At 32.2% G+C, this 27884-nt stretch overlaps 1 protein-coding gene across 2 annotated transcripts in view; it reads left to right on the top strand.

Moving 5' to 3' along the window:
* Positions 1–27884, top strand: part of KIFAP3 (kinesin associated protein 3) — a 100738-nt gene that overhangs the window by 8337 nt on the left and 64517 nt on the right. For both annotated transcript variants that reach the window (XM_016221445.2, XM_087827751.1), the window contains exons 3-10: positions 2491–2645; positions 5938–5993; positions 6543–6684; positions 9478–9577; positions 10844–10968; positions 13130–13228; positions 16072–16250; positions 20706–20868. In XM_016221445.2, the coding sequence (XP_016076931.1) occupies positions 2491–2645; positions 5938–5993; positions 6543–6684; positions 9478–9577; positions 10844–10968; positions 13130–13228; positions 16072–16250; positions 20706–20868 (1019 nt within the window). The remainder of the gene's footprint in view (positions 1–2490; positions 2646–5937; positions 5994–6542; positions 6685–9477; positions 9578–10843; positions 10969–13129; positions 13229–16071; positions 16251–20705; positions 20869–27884) is intronic.

Raw genomic sequence — 27884 nt, 5'->3', positions numbered from 1 at the left:
ATAAAGATAAATTTTTTTAAAAAGCCTAAAAAAAAAAAAATTAGGTGCTAATCAGTGCCATGGCCCAGGTCAAGAAGACTTGTATTTTAGTCTTCTTTATTGGGCAAAGGAGTATATAAGCCCATCTTCAACAGAGTCCCAGTTTCTGCAGATTTCTTTATGAGAAACTGATGGTTATAGTCTAAAAATAATGAGTATTTTTCTTGTGAATTTTTGGTGTTCTTAATAGATATGGGCTGCCTAATGAAGATTCTAGTTTTTTTATTATAGGAATAATACAGTAAACATCCAGGTAACATTTTCTGAAACACTAAAAGAGGAAAATCTGTCTATTACTGTTAATGAAAATAAAATGAATCAGATTGCTAATATATATGTTGGTAGAAAATAGATCTAAAAAGAAATAGAAAAATCTGGTAGAAGTATAAAATGGTACAGCCACTCTGGAAGACAGTTTGGCAGTTTCTTCCAAAGCTAAACATAAACTTAGCATATGATCCAGCAATTGTGTTCCTAAATATTAACCCAAATGAATTGGAAATTTATGCCCACAAAAAAGCCTGCACATGAATGTGTATAACAGCTTTATTTATAATTGTCAACAGTTGAAAGCAACCAACATGTCCTTCAGTTGGCAAACAGATAAGCAAACAGTGGTTCGTCCATACAATCAAGTATTATTCAGCACTAAAAAGAGACTGACTAGCAAGTTATGAAAAGACATGGGGAGACCTAAAGGCATATTACTAAGTAAAAGAAGCCAGACTGGAAAAGCTACATTCTATATGATTCCAACTACATAACATTCTAGAAAAGGAAAAACTAAAGTAAAAAAATTGAGGTTGTCTGGGGTTCAGGGGGTGGGGGAGGAGAGAATAGGTGGAGCACAGAACATGTATAGGGCAGTAAAACTATGCTGTATAGCACTATAATGGTGGACACATGACATTATGCATTTGTCAAAGCCCACAGAACTATCCAACACAGTAAATCCTAATGCAAACTGTGGACATAAATTGATAATGTATCAATATTGGTTCATCAGTTGTAACAAAGGTGGTAATAACAAAAAAACTGTATTGGGGGGTTAGTGGACGTATATATGGGAACTCTATACTTTATGCACAATTTTTCTGTAAACCTAAAACTGTTCTGAAAAAAACTAGTAAGAAATTTTAAAAATATATGTTTAAAGTGTTTCTATTGTGCCTCTTCTTAATCAGATTTTATAGAATCCGTCAAGATTTCCATGGTCCTAGATAAAATTAAACATGGAAAGTTCTTTGGAGAGTTTTTCTCTGAATGGACTCTCCTTTCTACCTCTGTCTTCAGATGTGCAGTAAAATTATACAGAAATATAATCAAGACTTTAAAAGACAAGGTAGAAATGTAAACAACCAAAAAAATTCAAATAAAGGGACAGAGTATTGCTAGGGTTCTTGTTGCAAACATTAGAAGCCATTGTAGCAAATTTAAACATAAAAGGAATTTATTAAAGGCTATCAGGTAGTTTGTAGAATCCCAAGAGGACCAGGCTTAAGGATGACTATATAGTTGTGAATAATTTCTAACGCACCCTACTCAACTTGTTTCTGGAGAGAACACCTACATCTGAATGATGATTTCACAGATGCTTAGTACAGGACCTTTTTCTAACATCTGTGTCCTTGCTGCCTCTTAACACCTTGATATCTCTCCAAATATTGGCCATCTTTACCAAGAAATAATACTATACAATGGCTACTTTCTTATGTTTCTCTCTTTGAATCTGAGCCTTGCATGAACATATCTGCTTGAGTCTTCACCCTGAACCTAAATTTATGTTTTCATAGCTCTCCGTGGTGCTATAAATTCATGTGAACGGGCAATTGTTTCCAGACTCTGAACAACCTTTTTTTAATTTATCTTCCAGTGAATCTCCTGGACTAAATTAAAAAGGAAGAAGAAGCTGGTTTATTATTTTTTTAATGTACTAACAAGTATAAAATGTTCCTCAGAATTCCTCATATAGGCTTTAAAATGTATCCTGCTTCTTTTCTTCTTCCTTCTACATAATTTCCACAAGAATAGCTGAATCCGAAATGATCAATATTATATCTTGTGCCTAACTGAAAAACATAAATGATTTCATGACTGTGATCAGAAAGTGATTCACTTTTGGCAACATGAATTCTCACATCCAAAGACTAAAGACTTTATATGCATTACATCAGAAAGACTGCTTTAAAATGAGGTCTTCCAAAATGCCATTCTTCCTGGAAGAGGCTGATGTAGGTTTTCTGTTCCTTTTGTTACCACATTTGTCCAGCTCAAAGAAAATCTTTGCTTTGCATTGTTCTAAGACTAATTATATCTAACACTTTATTATGTTTTACTAAAAGAGTCTATGTAATGTACATTTAAATGCTTTATAAATTATTTATTTAATGAAACATTGTTTACCGCTTACTCTAATAATACCTGAGTTAGAATATTCTGATGTGCTTGCAGCATTCGTCTTAAGAGTCTCAATGCCAACACAGATATAACTTCGCTGGCACGGAAGGTGGTTGAAGAATGTAAACTCATTCATCCCTCAAAACTGAATGAGGTAGAGCAGCTGCTCTACTATCTCCAGAACCGTCGCGATTCCTTGTCAGGAAAGGGTGAGTTCTGACTTTTTAATTCAAAACCAGACTTGTTTGACTGTAGTTTGCACTTCAGATAAATCTTTGTGTGTGTGTGTTTTGTTTTTGCTAGTTCTGTGAGTAAGTAAATGAAAGAATAGACAAGCATACTCGTTTTCTACACGTTGAGCTTTATATTAGATGGTTCCAACAAAATGATGTTTCTATTTCATATTGTGTGTGTGTGTGCGTGCGGGGGCTTGGGTGCACATATGCTGAAATAAGGAATAAAAAAGCAAATATCTGTCATACTGATTCTGGAATAACAAAAGGAGAGAATTTGTGGCAGAAAACCTACTTTCTCTACTCCAACTAGATTTATGTTTTCTCAATTTCTTATTGACCTTTAGTTTATTATTTGAATGGATGACTTAGTATTTAAATGTTAAAATATATGTCATATGCTTTAGACTATCCTAAAGATATGTTTTCTAAATCTTTCTTAGGAAAATATCACCTTTTCATTCCTCAATGTCTCTGTTGCTATCATTCTTCTATCTTCAATTCCCTCATACAAGAATTAAGCCATTATAATATTAGAGCTAAGCCTGGTTGGTTTTGTTCAGTGATTAGAGCATCAGCCCACAGACTGAAGGGTCTCCAGTTCAGTTCCCATCAAGGGCACTGACCTCAGTTGCAGGCTCAATCCCCAGCCCAAGTTGGGATGCATGCAGGAGGCAACCAGTTGATGTGCCTCTCTCACATCGATGTTTCTCTCCCTTTCTCTTTCTCTCTCTCTCCCTCCCTTCCTCCCTTTCACTCTCTCTGAAAAGCAATGGAAAAAATATCCTCCGGTGAAGGTTAAAAAAAGAATTTTTTTTAAATAAATAAAATAAAATATTAGAGCCAAGTGATTGATTATTTATAGACGACATTTTCAAATAATCTAAGCCAAAAATGAAACAAAATAAAAATGCAGACATTTTAATGCAAAATCATCTCAGATTATTGAATGGTTGGTTATTCCATTGCATAGTATTACTTTTACATGTCTTTTTTCACCATGGGTGAGTTCCAAAATATGGTGCCTTTGAAATAACTTATAAAGGATTAAGTTTTGATTGTACTAAGTAAAAAAATGGAATCGAAAATTTGTTTAAACTTTTTTCAAGTTAGTTTTCTCTCTCTATCCACAGCAAATAAAATGCCTTGTGCCTAACATACACTTTTATTAGTTAGCCCTAAATACAGTTTTTAACTCACATGATCAATAGGTTTTTGTTGAGTGAATTGGATGGCTGTGAACTTATTTAAAAGCAAAATTAAGCATTTTGAACTTAATTGCTTTCAACTACATAACTGGCACTCGGTGTATACTTGTTAATTATTAGTAAGTGCTATAAGGGAAATATCAAGCAGAGTTTTATTTTTTTTAAATCCTCACCCAAGGATATGTTTTCATTGATCTTTAGAGAGAGAGGAAGGGGGGCGGGAGGGGGGGGAGAGAGAGAGAGAGAGAAAGAGAAAGAGAAAGATCTGATTGGTTTTCTCCTGTATGCGCCTGACTGGGGATTGACCCTGAAAACTTTTTGGTGTACGGGATAGTGATCCAACCAACTTGTACCACCTGGCCAGGGCAAGAAGAATTTTTATTAAATATTTTATGTTAGTGTATTCTTGCTAAGATGTCTATAAATGATGAGAGATAACATTTTCAATAATTTAAATAACTTCAAAGTGAGCAAAGTAAATCCTGTACTTTTTAAAGATGTGTGTGTACTTATTGTGGGTGGTACAAAATAGTTAAAATTGATCTTTACTAATGCCAAATTAATATAATTCCAGTGGCATTTATAATAAAATATCTTTAAACTAAAGAATAGCTTTTCACTGAGTTTTCAGAGTAAATCAGTCTTCTCATCTCCTTCCTCGGAAATTAGGGGAATATGAGGAAAATTTTCGTATCATCATATATGGATAAGTTAGGTCAAATTAATATATTTCTCTGTATAGGTATTAATATTTGAAGACATATGAAATGCTATACTATATTAAATATATACTTTTTTAAAAATATATTTTTATTGATTTCAGAGAGAGGAAGGGAGAGAGGGAGAGAGAGAAACATCAATGATAAGAGTCTCATCATTGATCAGCTGCCTCCTGCACTCCCCTGACCACCGGGAATCGAGCCTGCAACCTGGGCATGTGCCCTGACCGGGATTCGAACCTTGATCTCCTGGGTCCTAAGTCATTGCTCAACCACTGAGCCATGTCTGGCTGGGCTATAGTTATTTTTAAAAACTACTTTTCTTAACTTTTTACTTAGTATTCACTACTTCAAAGTCAGAAATATTGCTCTAGAAGTGAGTGAAACAAAATAATAATATGTATTTGATTATATGATTCTTTACCTTAAGCAATTTTTTCTTTGCTTAATTAAAACCACTGTCATAATTACTTATTTGAGGCAAAATCTAGCTCTTGAGAAGCATAATCTTATCTATAATGGCCACTATTCTCTGAAAACCATCAAGGCTAATTTCTATTATATATAAAACATATTTGCTAATTACAGAATCAAAATTTGGTACTATTTGAACTTATTTTAATGTACATGCATTGCTTGGGTTAACCCAGATCAGTGAAGTAGTTTTGATAATTTTTTGTTAAAAAATGAAATTCTGCCATAAATAAAATAATTGAGTATACAAATGGCTCAAAATTGTGTTCAACACCTTTGGATACTCTTGAATTTATTTGGAAACAAGTGAGGATTAACACAAATATTAAATATTTGCCTTTTAATTTATGATCCCAATTTTACTTGTTTAAAAGAATCAGCAACTACTCTTTATTTTAGCTTTTAACTTTACCCAAGTTATTTCTTTTTCTTTTTGTTTGTTAATTTTATTTTAGTTTTAATACTACTCAACTCACTTTTTCTTTGCCTTACTGATTTTTATATTCCCACTTAAATGTGAATTAGGCGGGGGAACGAGAGAAAAGACTTTTGCTTCTTGTTGGCCAGTTTAGCTATCTACCCAAAAAATCAACCAGGGAGGAAGTTAAAAGTGTTGCCTGACATAAGTTGGGGAATATTTGTTTTTATTTATTTATACCCTCCTTAGTGTATTCTCAGTAGAACAGATGGATTATAGGTGAGCATTATTTTATACATAGGAAAAAAAGATTATTTCATTAACTTCAGTTTTAAGATCCCCAGCTTAGCTAGAGTTAATAAGCTGCTGAAAATAAAAATTACTCAGAAGTGCTAAAAACCTGGTTCTTCTCATTAAAAAAAAAATATATATATATATTTTTTTTACAGAAAAAAAAGAAAAGTCAAGCAAGCCTAAAGATCCACCTCCTTTTGAAGGAATGGAGGTAAGACTATATTCTGATCTAATAGAAATCTGATTGTAAGGTGTTCCCTTTTACCATCAATAATTCATACAGTCACATTAAACAGATGTATAATTTTTAAAAAATGACTGAACTTAGAAGTGCCTGAAAAGGTAGAAAATCAGTATTTAATTGATAAAGGCAAAATTTATTGGGTATGTTTTTTAGATAATTTTGATAGAAAAATAAATTGTGAAGTGTTTTAAATATTTTTTATGTTTTGAAATATTGTTCATTGTAGTGATACAAGTTACTTTGCATCACATTTAAAATATTTTATAATTGACAGACCAGTTTTAGAGTTTATATATATCCCATTTTATCATATGGTTTATAATTACTTTTGTATTAGAGTCCTAACACCCAAAGGTCTAATTTCCCCCTCTACAAAAAGATGCCTACTATGAGTCCTTTGAAAACTTGTGTATTACTATGAAAGTCAATATATTGATCACAAAATATCATTTCTTTGACAGTGGCTCTGTTCAGCATTATTGTTCTTTTGGAGTACTGTCTCCCTCTTTGTTTCAGATTGATGAAGTTGCTAACATTAATGACATGGATGAATACATTGAGTTATTGTATGAAGATATTCCTGACAAGGTTCGGGGTTCTGCTTTGATCCTGCAACTTGCTCGAAATCCTGATAACTTAGAAGAACTGCTATTAAATGGTAACTTATAGTTATAAATATTAAAATTAGAAAGAAAATTATTTGCCTTTGGCTGTTGCCAGTTTGACTATGATGTGTTTAGGTGTTGATATCTTTGAATTTATCTTGCTTGGAGTTTGTGGAACTTCTTGGATGTGCAGATTAATGTTTTTCAGCAAACTTGGGAAGTTTTTAGCCATTATTTGTTAACTATTCATTGTACTCTTTTTCATTCTTCTCTCCTCTTGGAACTCCCATTTTGTTTATTCTTGCTGAAGTCCCCCAGGTCTTTGAGGCCCTGTTTATTTATTTTTCATTCTTTTTTCTTTCTGTTCCTAAAGCTAGATAATTTTAATTGACCTGCCTTTACATTTGTTCTTTCTTTTTCTGGTTCATATCTGCTGTTATGATTTTTAATGAATTTTTTATTTCATATATTGTAATTTGCAATTGCAGAATTTCCACTGGTTTATTTTTTAATAATGTGTATCTTTTTATGATATTCTTTGTTTGGTGAGACATTCTCTAACCTTCTCATACTTTTCTTTAATTCTTTCAGTATGTTTTCTTTTAGTTCTTTGAATATATTTACAATAGCTGATTTTAAATCTCTGTCTCATAAGTTCAATATCTGAGCTTCCTCATGGACAGTTTCTATTGACTGCTGTATTTCCTGATTAAAAGATATACTGTCCTATTTGTTTGTATATCTTGTATTTTTTATTGTTGTTTTGAAATAATGTTGTGGAAACTCTGAAAATCTGATTCCTACTCCTTCCAGGGCTTATTTTTGCTGTTCATTTGTTTAATGAGTTTCCTGGATTATTTCTGTAGTGATTAGATAGAGATTTCCTTAAATGCCTGGCACTGCATGCCCCAGCCTTTGCTGAGGGGCCGTGTGTGTGTGTGTGTCTGTGTGTCTGTGTGTGTGTGTGTTGTGGCATGTCTTCAGTGCACAGGCAGGTAGTTTATACCCTTATCTTCACTTTCTGCTTGTACATTGCCTTAAGGTTGTCCAGAGATGAGAGATTAGGTTCTTCTCTGGTCTTTCTCTGGCAATTGCATATTCCTGCACATGTGCATGGCCTTCTAGAATCCCAGAAATATGTTGGAGTTTTTCAAAGACCCTGTGAATATCTTTTTCCAATTATTCCTGTTAAAGATTTAGGTCAGCCTCTTGTTAACTACAACTGGCAAGGCTGCTGCACATAACTGCCACGTCTCTACGAGTAGTTTTCAACAAATGCCGTGGACTGCACAGAGCAAGCTCTGAGTCAGGTCAAGTAAAGAAAACGCTGAGAACAGAGCTTTTCAGCAAGCATCCAGATGGATTAGAGAGTGCCAGTTCTCTGGAGTAGGGATTTGGGGTGCACCAAACTCTTCTGCCTCCTCCAGTTGCTGCTAGGGTGTTGTTTTTCAGAGATACCATAGTTGTGATTTTCTTGTGTATTTTGTACATTTCCTTTATTATATTCTCTAAAAATTCATAATGGAATTTTAATTATGCCTTCTATAAACTCTAATTTTCTTTTGGCTATTTCTTGATAGCTCATGTATAATTCCTGTAGCTGCAATTTTATCGAGATATTTCTCTATTCTATACTAAAGGATAAAAATGAAATAAAAATTGAACAGTAGGTCACTGACCCTATGCCTAAGTCATGATACTATAGTTCATTAATTCCAAAGTATATTCTATGAAATCCTGTTTCCTCTGGTTTATAGTGGTGAAATGCCCAGATTCTTTGTTAGGTAGGACTTTTTGGAGCTTTTTGTCTATTTACTTGATTCTAGAATGATTTTGGAGACAAGTATATATTATATGTGCTCTGCATTGTGAATATGAATAACACGAAATGCCATTACAGGATTTTTTTAGTTTGTTAAAAAATTTTCTTACAAAGGAGATTAATATCATAGTGAATTCTTATTGTTTCATAGTCTGAATAGCCTGAAAGCTCAAATTAATTGAACACTTTCATTACAATGATAAATACTGATAATGTAGTTCATGAAGTATAATAGATCCTGAGTGCCAAAGAAAGTTCAATTATGAATTATATATAACACAGATATTCTATTTAATTTTTATTATTTTAAGAATTGGTAGGCCATGTAACAACACTAATTTGAAAACAGTCTCATTACTTTATGTTTACTTAATATGTGGTAATTCTTGTTAATTCATTAATTTCACTTTTCTCAAGATAAAAATCTAGCATGGATGTTTATTAATCTACCCTGAAGCTAATTTTGTGAAAGATTTTTGTTTTACTTATGTCTGTTGGCATCGATTTAACATGATATTAAAATATTAGACTTATTATTTTGTGTATAACTTTTATTTGGTTATTAATTTGCTTTAATGGAGCTAGTGTTAGCCTGCTAAACTGCTCATTATGTTTTTAGAGTTGTTCTAGTTTTTTTACTTATTCACAAACACCTTAAATCAGATGTTAAAAAAGAAAAAAATTGGTACTGCTGTAGCAAGATTATAAGTGGAAATTCAACTCAAGAAATAAATGGTCTTATTATTTTATTGTCACCCAAAATATATTTATACTACTTTATCTAAATCATATTTTATTTTCCTTTTTACAGTAATAGACTTAAAGCTGCATGTTATGAGTTTTCAAGTAAAAGTTGAACTTCAGTTTTAAAAATAGCTTTCTGTGTTGGAAAGAAGCATCCTACTTTTTGTCCCAGTTCTATCTTAGCTTTGTTATTTATTAATAAGTAGACATTTAAAACCAATCACTCTTTATACCAGAGGCAAGGTGAATGATTATTTTTGCATGTCCCATTTTTCTTTAGAAACTGCCCTTGGTGCACTAGCAAGAGTCCTGAGAGAAGACTGGAAGCAAAGTGTTGAATTAGCTACAAACATAATTTACATCTTTTTCTGTTTTTCCAGGTAAGTATTAAAATTAGAAAATACAAGTACTAGTCTATCTGTATTTCTCCGTATGTATGACATTGGTTTAGAGTGTAGATCATTGGTTTACTAAGTCCTCTGTGTGTCTGCCCATGCTTTGCCTCTGAACTCTTACTCTATTTTCGATCCTCTGTCCTCTCTGTTATTCTGTCTTTAATTTAGTCTGTACTCAGCCATGCATGTACATGTGAGCACGTGCATGCATGTATGCACACCTGCCCACTCATCACACGCACATACACAGAGTAGGATGGTATAATTGTTTAGAGTTTAAGAGTATGGTTTCTAGACATAGACTGTCTGGGTTTGAATTTAAGCCCTGCTATTTATTAGCTGTGTGATCTTGGCTACATTACTTAACTTCTCTGTGCCTTGGTTACCTCATCTGTAAGCTGTGAATAGTAGTAATAGTATCATCTTTCAGGTAGCTTTTAGAATAAAGTCTGACCCAGAGTAAGTGCCAGTAAATGTTATGCATTCATATATATTATTTTACACGTATATTCTTTAGAAAGATGTTTATTGAGACATTGTAAAAAGTCTCTAGCTAATTTCTAGAGAATTGCCTTCCTCTAGTCTAAAATTATGTCCAGAATTAGGTAATAAATATTTACTGAATAAATACTTGGATGAATGAATTGTCTAGGAAACATATGTAAAACATGACTGGTAATACTTGTTTTAAATGTTTTTAATTGGTTTTAGAGAAAGAGGTAGGGAGCGAGAGAGAGAGAGAGAAACATTGATTTGTTGTTCCACTTATTTATCCATTTATTGGTTCATTTTTGTATGTGCCCTGACTGAGGATCGAACCCACAACCTTGTCAAATTGGGACGATGCTCTATGCAGCCAGGGCATGATTGCTAATACTTTCCTACTTTATTCTTTGGTATCAGTTTTATTTAATAATAGTACTGTTATAGTATTAGTTTTGTTAGATGGTAGTCTGAAAATTTATTTTGATAGTATCTGAATAGTTTAAATGGTTGTTAATTATAAATGTGTTTTGTTTAATTTCTAACTTAAAAATAATTTCATTTTGGGTCAGGGTAATATGTTAAAATATAGTTAAAGGAATCTCATAATTTCAAGTATTTCTAGTATGCTATGGGTATATTTATTTATTGAAATATGTATATCAAATTTATTTTCTACACTGTTTGTACTAGTGTTTACCCTAAACAAATTTCCTGAACCCACAAAATGTATTCCATTAAATACATACTAAAATCTCTTCTTTAAAGCTTTTCTCAGTTTCATGGACTTATCACTCACTATAAAATTGGAGCTTTGTGTATGAATATCATTGATCATGAATTAAAAAGACATGAGCTTTGGCAAGAAGAACTTTCTAAGAAGAAGAAAGCTGATATCCTTTTAGAGTGGTATTTCACCCCACTGTTGTTGCCTGTTGCTATGAGGTTTGGATAGTTGGGATTTTTTTTTCTTTTTTTGCATTCACAGTACATGAAAAATGCAAGAGTGTTTTAAAGGTTAGGTGAAGATTGAAACTGTCAGAATGAATATAATTTGACATATACTTTTTTTTATCTCGTTTCAACTTTGGTTAGTCGATAAGATAGAGGGAGTAAAAATTAGTGGTCCTGGATATTGAATTGGTGAATCTCTAAGTAGCTACACTTATGTGCCCTAAGATCCTTTGGTTAGCTCAAGTCTCGCTCATTACTGTTTCCTATGTAGTTCCTTCTCTGTAATAGGTGATTTTGATTGGAATGGATGTAAATTTGGTGATGAACCTTGTTTTAAACTCTGTGTTTCTAATCACAATAATACTTTTCTTAGTACATACAAATTTGAGAGGACTACAAAATGATAGAACTATGAAAAGAATCTTAAAGATTATGTATTTTTAACCTGTCTTTCAATAGAGGAATCATTTCTGCAACTTCCCTTACAAATGGGTTATTTAGTCTCTTCCTTAACAATGTCACTGCTTATTCATTTAGCTCTTTCTGTGATGTGGTATTCTATTTATTATAGTGTTCTTTGCTTAGTGTACCAAAGTCTACTCCTCAAGAACTTCTATCCCTGGGTTCTAATCTTGCATACTAAAGCAATATAGAATAGGATATTTTCTTCAACATCACATGTATTATATTTGAAGATATTTATCATATTGCCTCTACAACTAATTCTTCTAAATTGAGGTCCTGGTTTATTCATGCCTGTCCTTATATGACATCTTTTGCAGATCAACAACCAACCCATACTGATAACTTTCCTTTTATCCCCAAGTGTATTGATCTCTTTTAAAAAGTTAAAATATTATTCCTATTGTTCAAAGTGTCATATGTTTCTTTCCCTCCCCATCATGGAATCCCCAAGACACTATAAAAATGCACCCTCACACCTCACACATACATAAGCTTTCACTTTACTTAATTAGGATCTTTCAAGGTTTAGAAATTTCCTGAATATGCTATAATCTTCTGACATTACCTTAAACCACATGGATAACTCAAAATCCTGGAGATTTTAGATTCTTTCTGGAGTCCCAAGTCTCCTGAATGTACCTAAAATTCATTTAAACTGGAGGGGTGCATAGAGGACCGCTAATGAGACTTTAAGGAACCATTAAGTTATACATTGTTATTGTTTGGTTCCTGATACTTTCGGACATATCATATTCCTATAATTGTCAGATACCATTGGTTGTTATATGTACCATTATTTATGAACCACTAATGAAAAAAATGCTTCCATTAAACTCTGGCACATTGTGGATTATAAGACACAATTCTGGAGATGTTATGATGTGGGAAAATGTGTCTTAGAATCCCTGGATTACAGTAATTGAAGGAATATAAAATGAACTATCAGAATTCTGGCCATTTATCTTAAAATATTGCTATTTTATTAAGTTTTAAGTTTCTTTGTGTTTTAATGCAAGTAGCATTCAATAGGGGAGTTGTTTTTAGAGCTTGGGGATTTTAAGTCAGACTGAAATAACTGGTTATTTTCTGCAGATGTCCAGGAGACTGTTTGGGGCAATAAGATGTAATTTTAAAATTTTGTTTACCTCTAACTTTGGCATATTTCTTTTTTCGCATCTGTTCTGAAGAGGGTGCTAAAAGGCTTTAAACCTAGTCCACGTCCTTTGACTATTCTGGGCATCTGTGTGAAGTGGAATTCAGTAGTCTGTTAACTAAATCACTCTCTAAGGCAGTAATCATTTTGGTACATGGACCCACTTGCCAATCTGTTGAAAGTTAGAGACTTGTGCACATACATAAAATACTAGCATGTGATTTCTGGGGATTCAAGTACTTGTTGAAGCCCAAACATGTGTTTACCCAAGGACTCGAAGCACATCCTTGAACCCTTGGTTAAGAAGTCCTGTTATGACACAATTAACACAACTATTGTGCAGAGAATACCGTTTTAGTTAAACTGTTAGAGTAAATAACTGGATAATGTTGCACATACAGTTTAATAGCGCTATTCTTCATAGTATTTTCCAGTAGGGTTTCTTTGTTTCAGTGAATATGGAAGATCCTTAGCTTGTTTACTTGATGAAGACCCTGAAAACCAAACCTTGAGAAAAGAGTATGAAAAAACCTTTAAAAAATACCAGGGGCTTGTGGTAAAACAGGAACAGCTCTTACGAGGTACGAATTCTTTTTTCTTTTTTTTAATTTATATTTATTGTTGAAAGAATTGCAGATGTCTCCTTTTTCCCCCATTGACCCCCTCTACCCTGCACTCCCCCCCACCCCACCCCAGACCTTCACCACAGTATTGTTTGTGTCCATGGGTTATGCATTTATACATATAAATTCTTTTGTTAATCTCTCCCCTCCCCACCCACCCACCCCTGCCTTTCTTAAACACTGAGAAAAACAACATGCTTACTCTACTTTTAGTTCCATTTTTTGTCAGATCAGTAAAGCTAATACCAGAATAATTGAGAGTTTTATACATTTTAATATGCTACAAATTCTGTGTCTTTAGCATCGGTAATAATGTTTTAAATTTTACTGTTTTCTACCAAAAGACCCACTCAGTTTTTAAATATATAGACACTTGTTATTTATTTACTCAGAGATGATTTTTAATCCATTGTGTGATCTTTTCAATAGTAAGAATCTTCTCTCAAACCCTTACATACTTAAATAGTGAATTATTTTGTTGCTTTCGTAGAAGATTGATATAAAAATTTTCGAAGTATTTCTCTTTAATAAAAAAGAGTCTTCTTTGGGAGGTTATTGAAATTTACATGTTCACTAGTATGGTTTTGCATTCATGACAGGCAAAATCTTACAAGGGTTAGTGAGAATGATCTGGGGCTTTCAAGTGTACATTCAGTTTTTGCTTTGTAGCTATTGATTTTTTTCAGCTTTAGAGATATAATTGACACATGACAGTGTAAGTTTAAGGTATCAATGGGATGATTTGATCTATATATATATTGCAAAATGTTTACCACAATAAGGTTAACACATCCTTTACCTCAGGTAATTACCATTTTGTTGTTACTGTTATGGTGAAAACATTTAAGTTCTCTCATAGCAACCTTCAGCTGTATAATACAATATTGTTAATTCTGGTCATCATGCTATATGTACATTAGATCCCTGGAATTTATTCATCTAATAACTGAAAGTTTGTACCATTTGACTAATATCTCCTCATTTCCCCCCACAACTCAGCCCCTGGTAATCGTCAGTCTGCTCTCTGTTTCTATTAATTCAACTATTGTAGATTCTACATATAAGTGAGAACTTAGAGCATTTGTCTTTCTCTGTGTGACTTATCTCATTTAGCAAACACCCTCAAGGTCCATCTGTGTTGTCACAAATGGCAGAATATCCTTCTCTCTTTATAGATGAATAATATTCCATTGTGTGTATTATATATAGTGCATGTGTGTATGTGTATATACATATAAATATATATGTGCGTGTGTGTGTGTGTGTGTGTGTGTGTGTGTACATATATATATATATATATGATGGTTACCAAACGGGAAGGGGAAGGAGGAGAGGTACTGAAGAGTAAAGGGGGTCAAATATATGGTGACAGAATGAAATTTGGCTTTGGGTGGTAAACACACAATGCAGTGTACAGATGGTGTAGTATAGAAATGTACACTTGAAACCTATATAATTTCATTAACTAATGTCACCCCAGTAAATTTTATTAAAAAATAAAACGACATGTTAGATATAAACCCAAATATATCAGTAATTACATTGCATGTAAGTGGACTAAATACAATTTGGATTCTACTTTAAGAAAAAAATCGGGCCCGGCCGGGCGTGGCTCAGCGGTTGAGCATTGACCTAGGATCCAGGCGATCGGGGTTCAATTCCTGGTCAGGGCATATGCTCATGTTCTGGGCTGCAGCAGATTAATGACTCTCATCATTGATGTTTCTATCTACCTCTCTCCCTCTCCTTTTCTCTCTCTGAAATCAATAAAGATATATTAAAAAAAAAAAAAAAAAATCAGTTACTATTTATATATTAACTAGTATAGTGCCTGGCATACAGCAAGTATTTAATTAGTGTGAATTACCTTTCCACCTCAAATATTTGTTAAATAAATTTAATATTTATACATATTTAAATATATTTAATATTTATGCATACATTTCTTCTATTCATAAGAGTTTAGAAATAGTTTTTAAGAATACATGAAATGAAATACTAAAATAATAAAATTGTGGCTCGAGGAAAGCAAAAATATTATGTTGACCATTATAGCCTACATAATTCTGACAGAAAGCTTTCAAGTCTTAACTCTGAAGCTTTCTGTCCATCAAGAAAAAATGGACATTTTCCCATTACATAATTCTCATTGTCAAGAAAGGAACAATTATATGAGTTATGACAACCTAGTTGTTTTTATTACAGGTATCTAAAAGAAATTTTACTTAGAACTAGTAGACAGTGACCTCAACTTTGTCTAGTATAACAATTATATTACTGAATTTCATATAGTTTTTTTCTGTAGTGACTATCAGAAAATCATTTTGAAAATGAAAAATGGTTTAGAATCCTCAGATTCAGCTCTAGCTGTACAATACATTTTGGATTATAGCTCTTTTTAACATAGCAGCCCCTAGTTGCTGAAGTTTTACCTTGTTTTCTACATGTTTAAAATTATTTTTCCCCATCTGCCTATTTTATTATTTGCTAACATATTCCTTTAATTTCCATTCGATTACTATTAAGTGCTAAGCTCCAAGAGAGTAGGAATCATTATCTTATTTTGGTTATTGTGCCCTTCTCAGTATCATTAGAATGTTATTTTATATATATGTTTTATTTTATATAACATAGCACTCAATAACAATAAATGTTTTCTAATGAATGAATTAGTTAAAATTTTCAAAATAATATATTCTCTTCTAAGAACTACCTCTGTTACTTTGGTGAGTAGGAATGATCTATTCAGTTATTGATTCAATATGCCAGTCTTTTAATTCTCATCTGTTTTACTTTTCTAGTTGCTCTTTATTTGCTTCTGAATCTTGCTGAGGATACACGCACAGAGCTGAAGATGAGGAACAAGAACATCGTTCACATGCTGGTGAAGGCTCTTGATCGGGACAATTTTGAGCTGCTTATTCTAGTTGTGTCATTCTTGAAAAAACTCAGCATTTTTATGGAGAATAAAAATGATATGGTAACTTACATTGAAACAGTCCATATTTACCATTTTCAAGTTAGAATATTTTGATAAAAAGTAAACACATTATCCCCCTACTGAGATAATTCTGAATGAAAGTTTAACAATAGCAGTAACTCCCTTAAATGGCTTTACTGGAAATATATTTCATGTTACTGTACTTTATACTCCAGATAATTGAAGCTTATAGAAAAAGATAAGTCTTTTTCTAATACTGTATGAGAATGAATGTTTTTATGTTAAACATAACACATAGAAAGTAATTTAAACTTAAGATTGTGCTTCAGAGTCATCTGCCCTTATATTGTTTTTCCCTGAAGTATTTTTTTCTCCTGCATTTCTGATATTTGTGTATGGAATTTCAGTTTAGCCCAGTCTTTTCTTTCTCACCTACTGTTTCAACTGGGAGGCACAAGCTGCCAATTCTGCTCTTAGTATCCCTTCTTTCTATTCCACGTGTCATTGTGCCAGTTCATGCCCTCTTTCTTTATACCCTCTTCATTTCTTGTTTGAATTATCGCAGCGGTCTTTGAGACATACAAGTTAATTGTGTATTATTTCACCTTCTGAAAAATATGTATAATGCAGAAATATATAAAGATAGAATAAAAATTACCTGCCTTTGCCATGTTGTTAAAAAGTCTTTGTTAGAACAATGTTTTATTAAATAGATCAGACATTAGCCTTACCTTGTTTTCAAATATCTAAATTGTTTATAATTTTAGCTATTATAAATAACACTTCAGTGGACACATTTGTACATGTATCTTTGCCTATATTTCTCATTATTTTCTTAGGATATATTCCTGGAAATGAAATTATTGGCTCATTGGCCTGACCTCCACTGAGGACCATTTTAGAGCTATATGCTAATATAAGTCATTATGTCACTATGTATTATTAGTATAAATGGATTCTCCTTTACATAGTCTAAATATACAGTATTTCTTCCTATTCTTTTTTCTTCTTTTAAAATCAAGTGAACTAGGAAGTAGCTTATGCTTATCGAATGATACAGTATGCTCTTTGAAGACCTAAGACTGATTTATCAGCTTTAATAAGTGCCTTCAATCTGATACTTGAAATATGAAATTTTATTTTACCCACAGGTGTTTAATATCTGTCAACTTTATCATTAGTATATAATTATTGATGGTCACTGTATGTCTGATATTGTTTTAAGATTGAACTTACTTAAGAGAGATTAATGAAAAATATTTTTTAAAATTGACTGATCTTATATTTAAGAGGAATATGATGGCATGGGGATATATATACTGCTGAGGAATTAGAGTGTGGTAAATAGTTGCTTCCCCTTGTTTTAAGTTGAAGTATAGTCTTCCATTTACATGTTTAGATTAAGGTCACCTTTAGTAGTAGGTTCACAAAATTTAAATTGATTTGTCATCAGCATGTCTATTATATGTTGATTAAATTTATATTTAATACACATATGTTTATTCTATCAAAACTTATTTCAAGAATATTATTAAAATTATTTTCTGGTAAGATCAGAGATTCAGAATATAAAATGTCTCATCAAACCTCATTTTTTATTAAGGAGGAAAAATGAAGTTCAGGAAAGTTAATCCATGCATAAGAATGATTAGCCAGATTTTTACTATAGATGGTATGCATTTCACCTTTTATTGTAGAATAAATGCATTTTATTTAAGGATATTATATAGCATCAGGATTTTTAGAGCTTGACTGGACTTTACCTCCATGTTTAGATTTAGTGAATTACCTCCTAATTTTGCAGATGAAATAGCAGAGGATCAGAGAGGTTAAGTAATTTGCTCAAAGATCTCCAGGTTATGCTTCCTATTCTTTCTCTTTGCCTTCAAGAAAAATTTTTTGTCTTTATGTTGTTGTTGTTTTAAAAATAAAAAAAAACTTTTAGCAAGCTTAAGTATAAGCAACTTTTAAATAGCTGCCAGAAACACGAAAAAGAATTACTTAAAGGCTGAAATAAATTTACTCAAAGATTGTTCATAAGCTGACCTTTTACATAGAAAGTTTAATAAAAGAATTAACTATACATTCCATTTTATAGATATACAATTGAGAGGGAATTACTTGTTGAAACAATTACTAAATTTAGCCTTTTGTATTGAGCTTTTATAAACCTGAAAGACATGATTAGAAGGCTGTGTCTAGTGCTTAACTTAACTGGTTGGACTACCTGGCAATTTTACATTCCATTCTCTGCAGTGGAAATACAAATTAATTTTTTTAAAAAACTCTCCAGGTTACTTTATTATAAAGTTTTCTATAACACCAGTATGTACTGTTGCTTTTTCAAAAGAAAAATATTACTTATTATAATTAGTAACAGGTGAAGCCTGTGGCAATTTTATTTAAAAGGAGTGGTGGGGAGAGATGGCTGATCTATTTGTGAGGTTGTATTATTTATTTAAATAATGTGTTCATTTTAGTGTTGATGTGAACTAATATTGACCTTTTTAGAGTTATATTTTTAAAGGAAATTTAGTTTACTTTAAAAATCCTTTAATTAATAATTTAAATTGAATTTTTGTATTTTAATACAGTATAACAAAAAGACATTAGAATATGATTTTAAGAGTAACAAAGAGGATGTATATTCTTTGGGTTAATTTCTTATTAAATTTTGAGAGTTTTTTTTTATATTTTGAATATGTCTTTTATCAGTTATATGTTTTGCAGATATTTTCTCCTAGTTTCTGTGGCTTGTCTTTTCATTCTTCTATGAAGAGCAGAAGGTTTTAGTTTTTATAAAGTCCAGTATATCAAATAACTTTTAATGGGTTGTATTTTGATGTTGTATTTAAGAAATCTTTGCCTAACTTAATAATAAAGATATCTTCCTACATTCTCTTCAAGAAGTTTTATAGGGTTTATGTTGTTGCTCTTTTGTTTTATTAGTCTGTGATCCTTCTGTTCTTAGTTAATTTTATATATGGTCCTAGGTATGCATTAAGATTCATGTTTTGAAACGGATACTCATTTGTTCCAGCACCATTTGTTGAAAAGACTATTCTTTCTCCACTGAATTACACCATAATGAAATTGCCTTTGTACCTTTGTTGGAAATCAATTGGCTATATATGTGTGGTTCTATTTTTGGACTCCCTCTCTCTTCTGTCCCATTGATCCATGTGTCTGTGCTTTCACCAATACTTCTTTGTCTTGATTACTATAGCTTTATAGTAAGTTTTGAAATCAGGTAGTATATGGCCTCAAATGTTATTCTTTTTTAAAATTATTCTGGCTATTTAAGATTCTTTACTTTTCCATATCCATTTATAATCAACCAGTCTGTTTCTTTAAAAAGTATCCTGGAATCTTGATTGGGCTTGCATTGATTCTATTGACAGTATTCAATATATTAACCATATTGGATTTTCAAATCCATGAACGTGGTATAGCTCTCCATTTGTTTAGGTCTTTCTTGATTTCTTCCATGATTTCAAGTTTTTAACATATATATTTTGCACATATTTTTTTAGACTTATACCTAAATATTTTACCATTAATAATTGTAGTTTTTATAAAAGAAATTAGTTTCCTGTTGATTTTTTATTGCAGTATAATTAATATATAATATCTTATATTTTTGTGTACATCATAGAAATTCAGTATTTATATACATTACAAAATGATCACTACAGTGTTTAGTTACCATCTGTTGTGATTGATAGTATATAGAAATACAGTTGATTTTTATATATTGACCTTGTGTCCAATGACCTTGCTAAATTCACTTTTTAGTTGCAGTGGCTCTTTGTAGGTCTTGGGGATTTTCTAAGTAGAAAATTATATTATCTGTAAATGGAAAGTATTATTTGTTCATTCTAATTTGCATGCCTTTTTTTTCCCCATTGTACTAGAGAGGGGCTCTTTAGTATGATGTTAAAAAGGAATTCTGTGTGTGGGCTTTCCTGCCTTGTTACTGATCTTAGGAGGAAAGCAGTGTCTTCTACTATTAAGAAAATGTTACCTAGGTCTTTTGTAGATACTCTATCAGTTTAAGTTCTGTTCTTTTCTAGTTTGTTGAGACTTTTTATTATGAATGAATGTTGGATTTTGTCAAATGTCTTTTCTGCATTGATTGAGATGATCATACGGTTTTTCTTCTTGAGACTATTGATATAAGGAATCCTTGAAGGCCAAGACAGGATCTTGTTTGCTCTAGCACTAGGCTGGCACTTAGGTGGTATTCCATGTGTTTTCAAGAACCCGGTATAATTTGTATTCCAGTTGATGCTGTTAGGTAAAGGAAGGAAGAGATGATGTGGCAATGTATATTTTCACCTCAAAAGTTTGCTTTCAAAGAAGTTTATGAATTAAAATGACTATATAGATTAATACATAATTACTTAGGGTACAATGGAAAAATAATTATTTATAATCTTTTTTGTCTTATTGTGCAACAGAACCTCACTGTATTTGTATTATTATTTTACATAGGTGGAAATGGATATTGTTGAAAAACTGGTAAAAATGGTACCTTGCGAACATGAAGATCTGCTGAATATCACCCTCCGACTTTTACTGAACCTGTCCTTTGACACAGGACTGAGGAATAAGATGGTACAAGTTGGACTGCTGCCCAAACTCACCGCACTCCTAGGTATGCTTTTTAAAAATGATTGGCAGTGCTCTCAGACTTTCCAGCATCCCTGGAAAATTGAGTGGTGTGTTGAAAAGTTGGTCGAACAAAAATGATTCTGTCCTTTGAGAACTTAAAAATAATCAGAATGAATGAAAAATTACAATGTGCCAGGATTCCCCTGATGCTGTAGAATACACTGGAATAGAAACTGTTAACTCAGATTTCATTTAGCCATGTGAGATGAAACCAATGTGCAATTACATATTACTACCAGGGAAGCAAGAGGGAAAATTATTTTCTCTTCCGCATTTTTTTAAAAACAGCAAATATTTCTTATATGTTGCCATACTTTTAAAATACTCCTAACAACTACACAAATTTGGTGCGCCTTTTTGTCATTAAGTAGAAAAGGGCATTTTTATATAGTGTGAGTTAGAAAATATTGTATTGGAGGATTCAGTTTATAATACAGTATTTTCTTTTAGCTATTAGCAGGATATCTACATAGCAAGGATGGATGCAAGTGCTAACTTTTCTGTGCTCTCACATAATGCTTCTTAGCAGAGTACTATGCACCCTTGATCTTGATCTGTTCAGTGTCTTCCTTATAGGCACCTGCTACTCCCCAATACATGGTTTATACTGTGTCCTTGCTGAGCCCCCCACAGTTCCCTAAACAAGCTCTTTTTATGTCTGTTTATCTGCTTTTCCCTTCTACCAGAAATGCCATTGCCATTATTAACCAGAGAGCAAATTCTCACTTTTAAGACTCTGTTCCTTTGTTTCAGTATTGCATTTTCTTTCTTGTTTTGTAGCGTTCTCCATAGAGTCAAACATTTTGTAATAGTTTTCAGTAGTAGTGGGACAGTAGTGCAATGATTTAAAAGTAATTTTATCCTTTGCTATCTAATCCAGTCTGTCATTGACATCATTATTTTCTTTATAATACTAGTATTAACATTGAACATTTACTGTGCCAGTCATTTAGCTCTGTGCTTTAATTACATTATCTTGTGGAATCCCCATCTGAGATCTGTACTCAGGATGACATAGCTGATAAAAAGCAGAGCTCAAATTCCAACTCAGGGCTATCTGCTGCCAAAGTTGGATTTATTAACTACTATAGGAAACTACTATGTACAGTGATATTAAGTGGGCTATGATTAAGTAGACTAGGCAGAGCTATAATTCAAAAATCCAGTTCTCCAAATCCCCTTAAAAATAAGTTTTAACTTATTTCTTACTCTTTTCTCAGAATAGGAAAACTTTTAGTCTATTAGCCCAAGAACGTTTAGTGAATTGGCCAGTCCACAAATACTGCACAGGACTTTTACTACACATTTTAGAAGAAACGCTGTTGAGTAGTACTTTCAAAAATTGCTTTTGGGAACCAAAGCAATACAAGCATTAGTGAAGAACAGAAAACTTTAAAAGTAAGATTGGTGGGCCTTGCATTTTATAACGTGACTCTCCATTTATTGTAATCCAGCAGAATTATGTATCAAATATTAGGTCAGATTCTGGTGTATGAAGATGAATAAATTATAGTCCTTGTCCTGAAGGAATTCATAGTCTATTTGGTTTTTTTCAATATCCAGTCACCTACTCTTATGAAACATGATTTTAAAGAGATTTGGGGGAAATTACAGGATACTCATTTCATATTTTGCTAACAAATATCCCTGTCTTTTGTTGCTCACAAGTTATTGAATTTTAAGCGGTTTGTTGTTTTTTCAAATGTTCATATATCTTTTGCTTAATAATTTTCTTTAGTTCTTCCTTTTCATTCCACTTACAAGCCACGGAAGCAATTTCAGTCATTCATAGTAAACAGATAGAGTATCTACTGATCTTCCAGGGTCAAGGAAAGGGAGAAAGTGTCCATATTGAAGAGAAATCAATACAAACTGGAGAAAAAAAAAACAGTGCCTTCAACTTCTGTGAAGTGCTTCAGAATGTCTACAAGTTTATATCTATTACTTAGTTCACATTCTTTTAATTTAATTATTTTCATGGCACTGTTATTTTCACCTTTTTTTATTTAAATTATGGGTTTTCATAAGTTTCTGTAGGCTCCTTATAAGGTGAGCCTATGAAAAAAAGCATATGCCAAATTCCAAGTAACTGATTCAACATGAACTTTTGTAACATAAAATCATGTTGTTAACTTTATTTTGTCATGTCCCCAAAATGGCCCTTTTATCCATCACTATCCAGGAAAAGCCTATCTAATAATGTATTAGGAGGATAAGCCTATAATTATTAATAAACAACCCTAAGACCTCAGTAGCTTAAAAAACAATTGTTTATTTCTTGTTCATATTGCATGTCCATTATGGGTGAGTGGAAAGTGCTGATCCATGTTAGCATCAGTCAAGGACACAGACTGGTAGAGCAGAAAAATGGGAAATTGCAAACTTCTCTTAAAGGCTTCCACTTTAAGTGATAAATATTATTTTATTTACATTTTCATTGATGAAAACAACTCACGTGGCTGTGCCATACATTAAGGAGGTGGGTAAATGCTTGGAAGGATTAGAACTGGCACATTGATGAGCAAGCAGCCTAATGATCCTGAATTGTTTTTTCAATTTTTCTGAATTTTAACTGGGTTTTCAGGATTAACCCAGACTCTCTTAAAAAGTACACCCTGAGACATTATAGCAAATACAACCATATGTACTATATCTAGCAGCTGTAGTAGTACAGAGCACACTGATTAAAAGCTAGAATTATGGAGCCAGACTTTATGACTTGAATATTGTCTTCATCAGTTACTAGCTATATGATATTGTGCAAATGACTTAACCCATATGTCAGTTTTCTCATCTCCAGTATATAAATAATAATTGTACATATTAATAGGGAAGGATTAAATGAGATAATGCAGTAAATGTTAGGGAGTTATACATATGTGAAATTATTATAAAAATACACAGAATACAAACAATCAATAGCCAGAAATGGGTCTTTTTAAAGTTTTCCAGGCTTACACCATTAGAGATATTTAATCATTTTGTATGCAGGTCTTTTAAAATTGGTTTCATCCTTCCTTTGTTAAATATATTCTTAAATTTCCCTTAATGACATGAACATAATTTAAATTTTTATTGAGAAGCAGTATCGTGTAGTAGTTAAAACCACAGGCTTTGGAGCCAGAGAGCCTGGGCTCAAGTGCTCTGTATTAGCTATTTGGTTTTGTTATCATTGATTCAGGTTTGTAATTCTGGAGATAATTTATTATACAAGGCTGCAAATATTACTGTGCCCAAGTATTTCCCCTTGCTGAACAGCCCCTGAGTGCCATGTATTTTAATTTTTATATGCAGTTTTCCTGTTTCCCCTCTTGTCCTTGGCTGTCACTTTTCATTTCTTCTGCACCAGCAGCAATTCCATAGCAGCAATTTTCCTCTCCTCTAATAATATAGTTCTAATCTCTTGTGGTCTTGGAAACCGACAGCTGAATTTATTTGAAGTGTGTATTTTGTTAAAAATGAATTCCAAATGAATGCCCAAAGGGTTCTCTTCCTAGTAATGTTCTCTTCCTAGTAATGTTTATTGCATGAGTTTTGCAATGTTTCTTTTGACTGTGAAGAAACCTATTTTTGCTTGATTGTGCTCTCTGCTATGTTCAAAGAAATGTTATTCAGTGTATAAATGATTTCCTGATAAGCAATTATTGGAATGGTCATTTTTATATTTGTTAATGTAAATGTTACTTGTGTGGAAAATTAAATAATTAACTCCTAACACAATAAACTAAACTTCTCGATTGAGTAATGAGATGTTTAATATCTCTGATCTTTGGCCATTATGATTATATAGAAGTTGTAGCACAGAAGCATTATAGAGAAACAGATTTTAAAGGGATAGGAAATAATTCATCTAAAGCAGAGACTTTCAAACATCTTTTACCCCAGTCTATAGTAATACACATTTTACATTACAACCCAGTACTCACACGTATATGTGATGTGTGATGTGTATGTCCATATGTGCATATTAATATACATGATACTTTATGGATATATATTATACATTTAGTTTAATATGTATAATTTTTAAAGTCTTCACAAAGAAGTATTTACCGTATCTATGTATAATGCACTATATATATATTTTTTTAATTCTACTTATGACTTCCTCATTGATTTTATGTTCTCCAATTGATTTTGATATTCATTTGAAAAACATTGAACTAAGAGAGTGATTAGACTTCTTTCCTTTCACATCTTCAGAACTATCACTGCCTCTCCTGGACTTTTAATGTGTTGATCAGTTGATAGCCTAAATTGTTCTAGGCTATTCTTTGGCAAATACTTGGAGTGATTACGTGGGAATAAAATTTTTTCTGAAATGGAAAAAACCCTCTATAAATCAAATAGTTAAAGAATTTGGACTGCACGCTCTTCACTGTAGTCACAGAGAAGGAATTAAAGAGCATGCAGTAGAATATGAATGGTCAGTTTGCTTTTTTCATTAGAAATAAATTCATTGTTTAATATATGTTCACATTGACAGATGACTGTTTGAATTAAAGAATTACCCATTTTATATATAGAAATTACTTATTTTTAAAAGATGCAGAAAATGCAGAAGTACTGTTGTAGGGCTATACATGTGGTAGAACTTTTCAGAAATGATTTTTAAGGGATGCTGTTTCAACTGGAAATACTATCACATTTTAAGTAGGTTTTTTATTGTTATTTGGGGACCCCATAACTGAAAAATCTTTTTATACTTAATAATAGATTACTTTAACTAGAGTACAATGAATCATGAATCTTTCAGGTTCCAATAAAACTGTGCAATGTGAACATTTAATCCCCTTCTCTTGTATCCTGAAACATTTAACTAGTACATTGCGACCCCTGCTGTTGTGAAAATTGCTGAATAACTGAAAAAATATATATATATATAATGGAGGGAGGTTCTGTGATCTGAGTAATTATTACAGGCAGAGGAGAATGTGTTACAGTTCAGCCCTTTTGCCAGGTGAGGCTCTGAGTGAACTGTAACTCAGTATTGCCAAATTTATTTTAATATTGTTTCATCATACAACAAAGCATTTCATTTAAGAATTTTTAATTTTTTCCCTTTGATGTCAGAGACACATAAAAAGAAATAAGAAATTTTAGAAATTATTATTTAAATTTTTCTTTCTCCACTTAATCCTGAAATTGGTTTGAAGAGTTTTGATGTTTTCTGAGGCATAGAGAATGGCATTCTCCCTCAAAATGTTTCAGAAATTTTATTTCAGTTTGTAGAAAACCTTATATCTAAGTATTCCTTGTTTTTTTCTTAAATACCACCAAAATTCCTCATTTCTTATTTTATTTTTTGATATGTTATTTTCCTAAGACTTCATAAGAATCCTAAAGTTCTCTCTGCCTAGTTCAGTGTCAGTTGCAAATCTTTCCAGTTCTGTTCTTCCCTGTACTTGACATGGTTACTTATGCCTAGTAACTTCATGTTTTCATTGGGGACACCTATCGTAGCCATATCATTGTGCAGATGTGATTATATGCAAATGGAGTTGGACCTGGAAAGCTTCGCTTTACTTATCCAATTGATAGACAGTTTGTTCAGGTTTTTATGATATTGAGTTAACTTTTTTAAAGTGTTTAAAGATTTTTTGGCTCATCTAAGAATCAGATAATTTAAAAATACATTTTCTTGTCATAAGTCCTTAAGCCATTTGACCTTGATGTGTCTCAGGAGTGCTTCCTTATGTCAGAATATCCTGGGTAGGGAGATGGCAAGGAAATTCCTTGTCACAGTGTATTCTTCAGTTCCCTGGAGAATGCACTGATAGTGTTTCAAAAGCAGCTTGAAAACTAAATCTTCTTAGCTTTTTGTCTGATGCACCAGGAAAATGATGTTTTTGCACCTCTCAGTTGCTTTAGCTGGATGTTTCTTAAGCCGAGTATTGTTTGATGTGCTTGGGGATGATTAGCATAGAAACAAGCATAAATAAATGCATAGTGGAAATGTGTTCTTTGCAAGAGCCTAGTTCATCATGACATTGGTTCATGCATAAAGTTTAAATATCACATGACAAAGACAGTGTATTACAGAGTGTATACTTAATAATTTTATTTTTAAAACTACCAGATTTCACTGGTGAATTCTTTCAGATAATTTTGAGTTTATTTACATTTTTTTCTTTGTGAATGATATTAATACGTATTTTAAATTGAGTAATGTTCTGAGTTTTCATGTCAGCTTTTCAATTTTTAACTTGACTCCAAAGGGGTTTAAACTCAAGGGAGTAGGCCTTATAAAATATGTAGGTTTCATCAGATGTGAATTTTTTCATTTGTTAAAATAAAAATCAAACAGGCACAGCCAACCTAATGGTTAGAAGATTAGGTAGCTGCCCATAAATTACAGGCAATTACCACTTTTCACAATTTTGCCGCTATTTTGTAAGTCTTCCCTGTTTATCAGGAGATTATAGAAATTTAGTGGTTAGCACATCAGTTTTCAAACTTTTGGTCTCAGGAACCCCCTTCACACTCTTAAAAATTATTGAGGATCCCCAAAGAGCTTTTAATTATGAGAAGTTTATACCTATGAATATTTATGGTATTCAAAATTAAAACTGAGAAAATTTTTAATATTTATTCATTTTAAAGTAACAAACCTGCTACAAGTTGACATAAATATTTTTATGAAAAGTAATTTTTTCCAAAATGAAACAGAAAAATGGCATAGTTTTATATTTTGCACATCTCTTTAATCTCTTTAAAGTAAGGCTTAATAGATAACAGCTGGCTCTCATATCTCACTTAGCAGTCTGTTGTGATATATATCATGTATGTCATGTATATCATGTTATATAGCTTCTTATGAAAGAATGAGAGTTTAAAAAAAGAAAAATAATACACTAGTATTGTTAAAATGGTGTGATGTTGTGGATCTCCTTTAGGGGTCCTCAGAGCACACTATGAATTTGAGCATTCCTTTAAAGCTTTTAGTTCCTATTAAATGAAAACACTCCTGGTAGTAATAATTCACCAAGAGTCTCAAAT

The sequence above is a fragment of the Miniopterus natalensis genome, chromosome 19, assembly GCF_054644295.1.
Source record: "Miniopterus natalensis isolate mMinNat1 chromosome 19, mMinNat1.hap1, whole genome shotgun sequence".
Taxonomy (NCBI): domain Eukaryota; kingdom Metazoa; phylum Chordata; class Mammalia; order Chiroptera; family Miniopteridae; genus Miniopterus; species Miniopterus natalensis.
The sequence above is the reverse complement of the archived record's forward strand: the minus strand, read 5'-3'. Positions and strand labels throughout refer to the sequence as shown.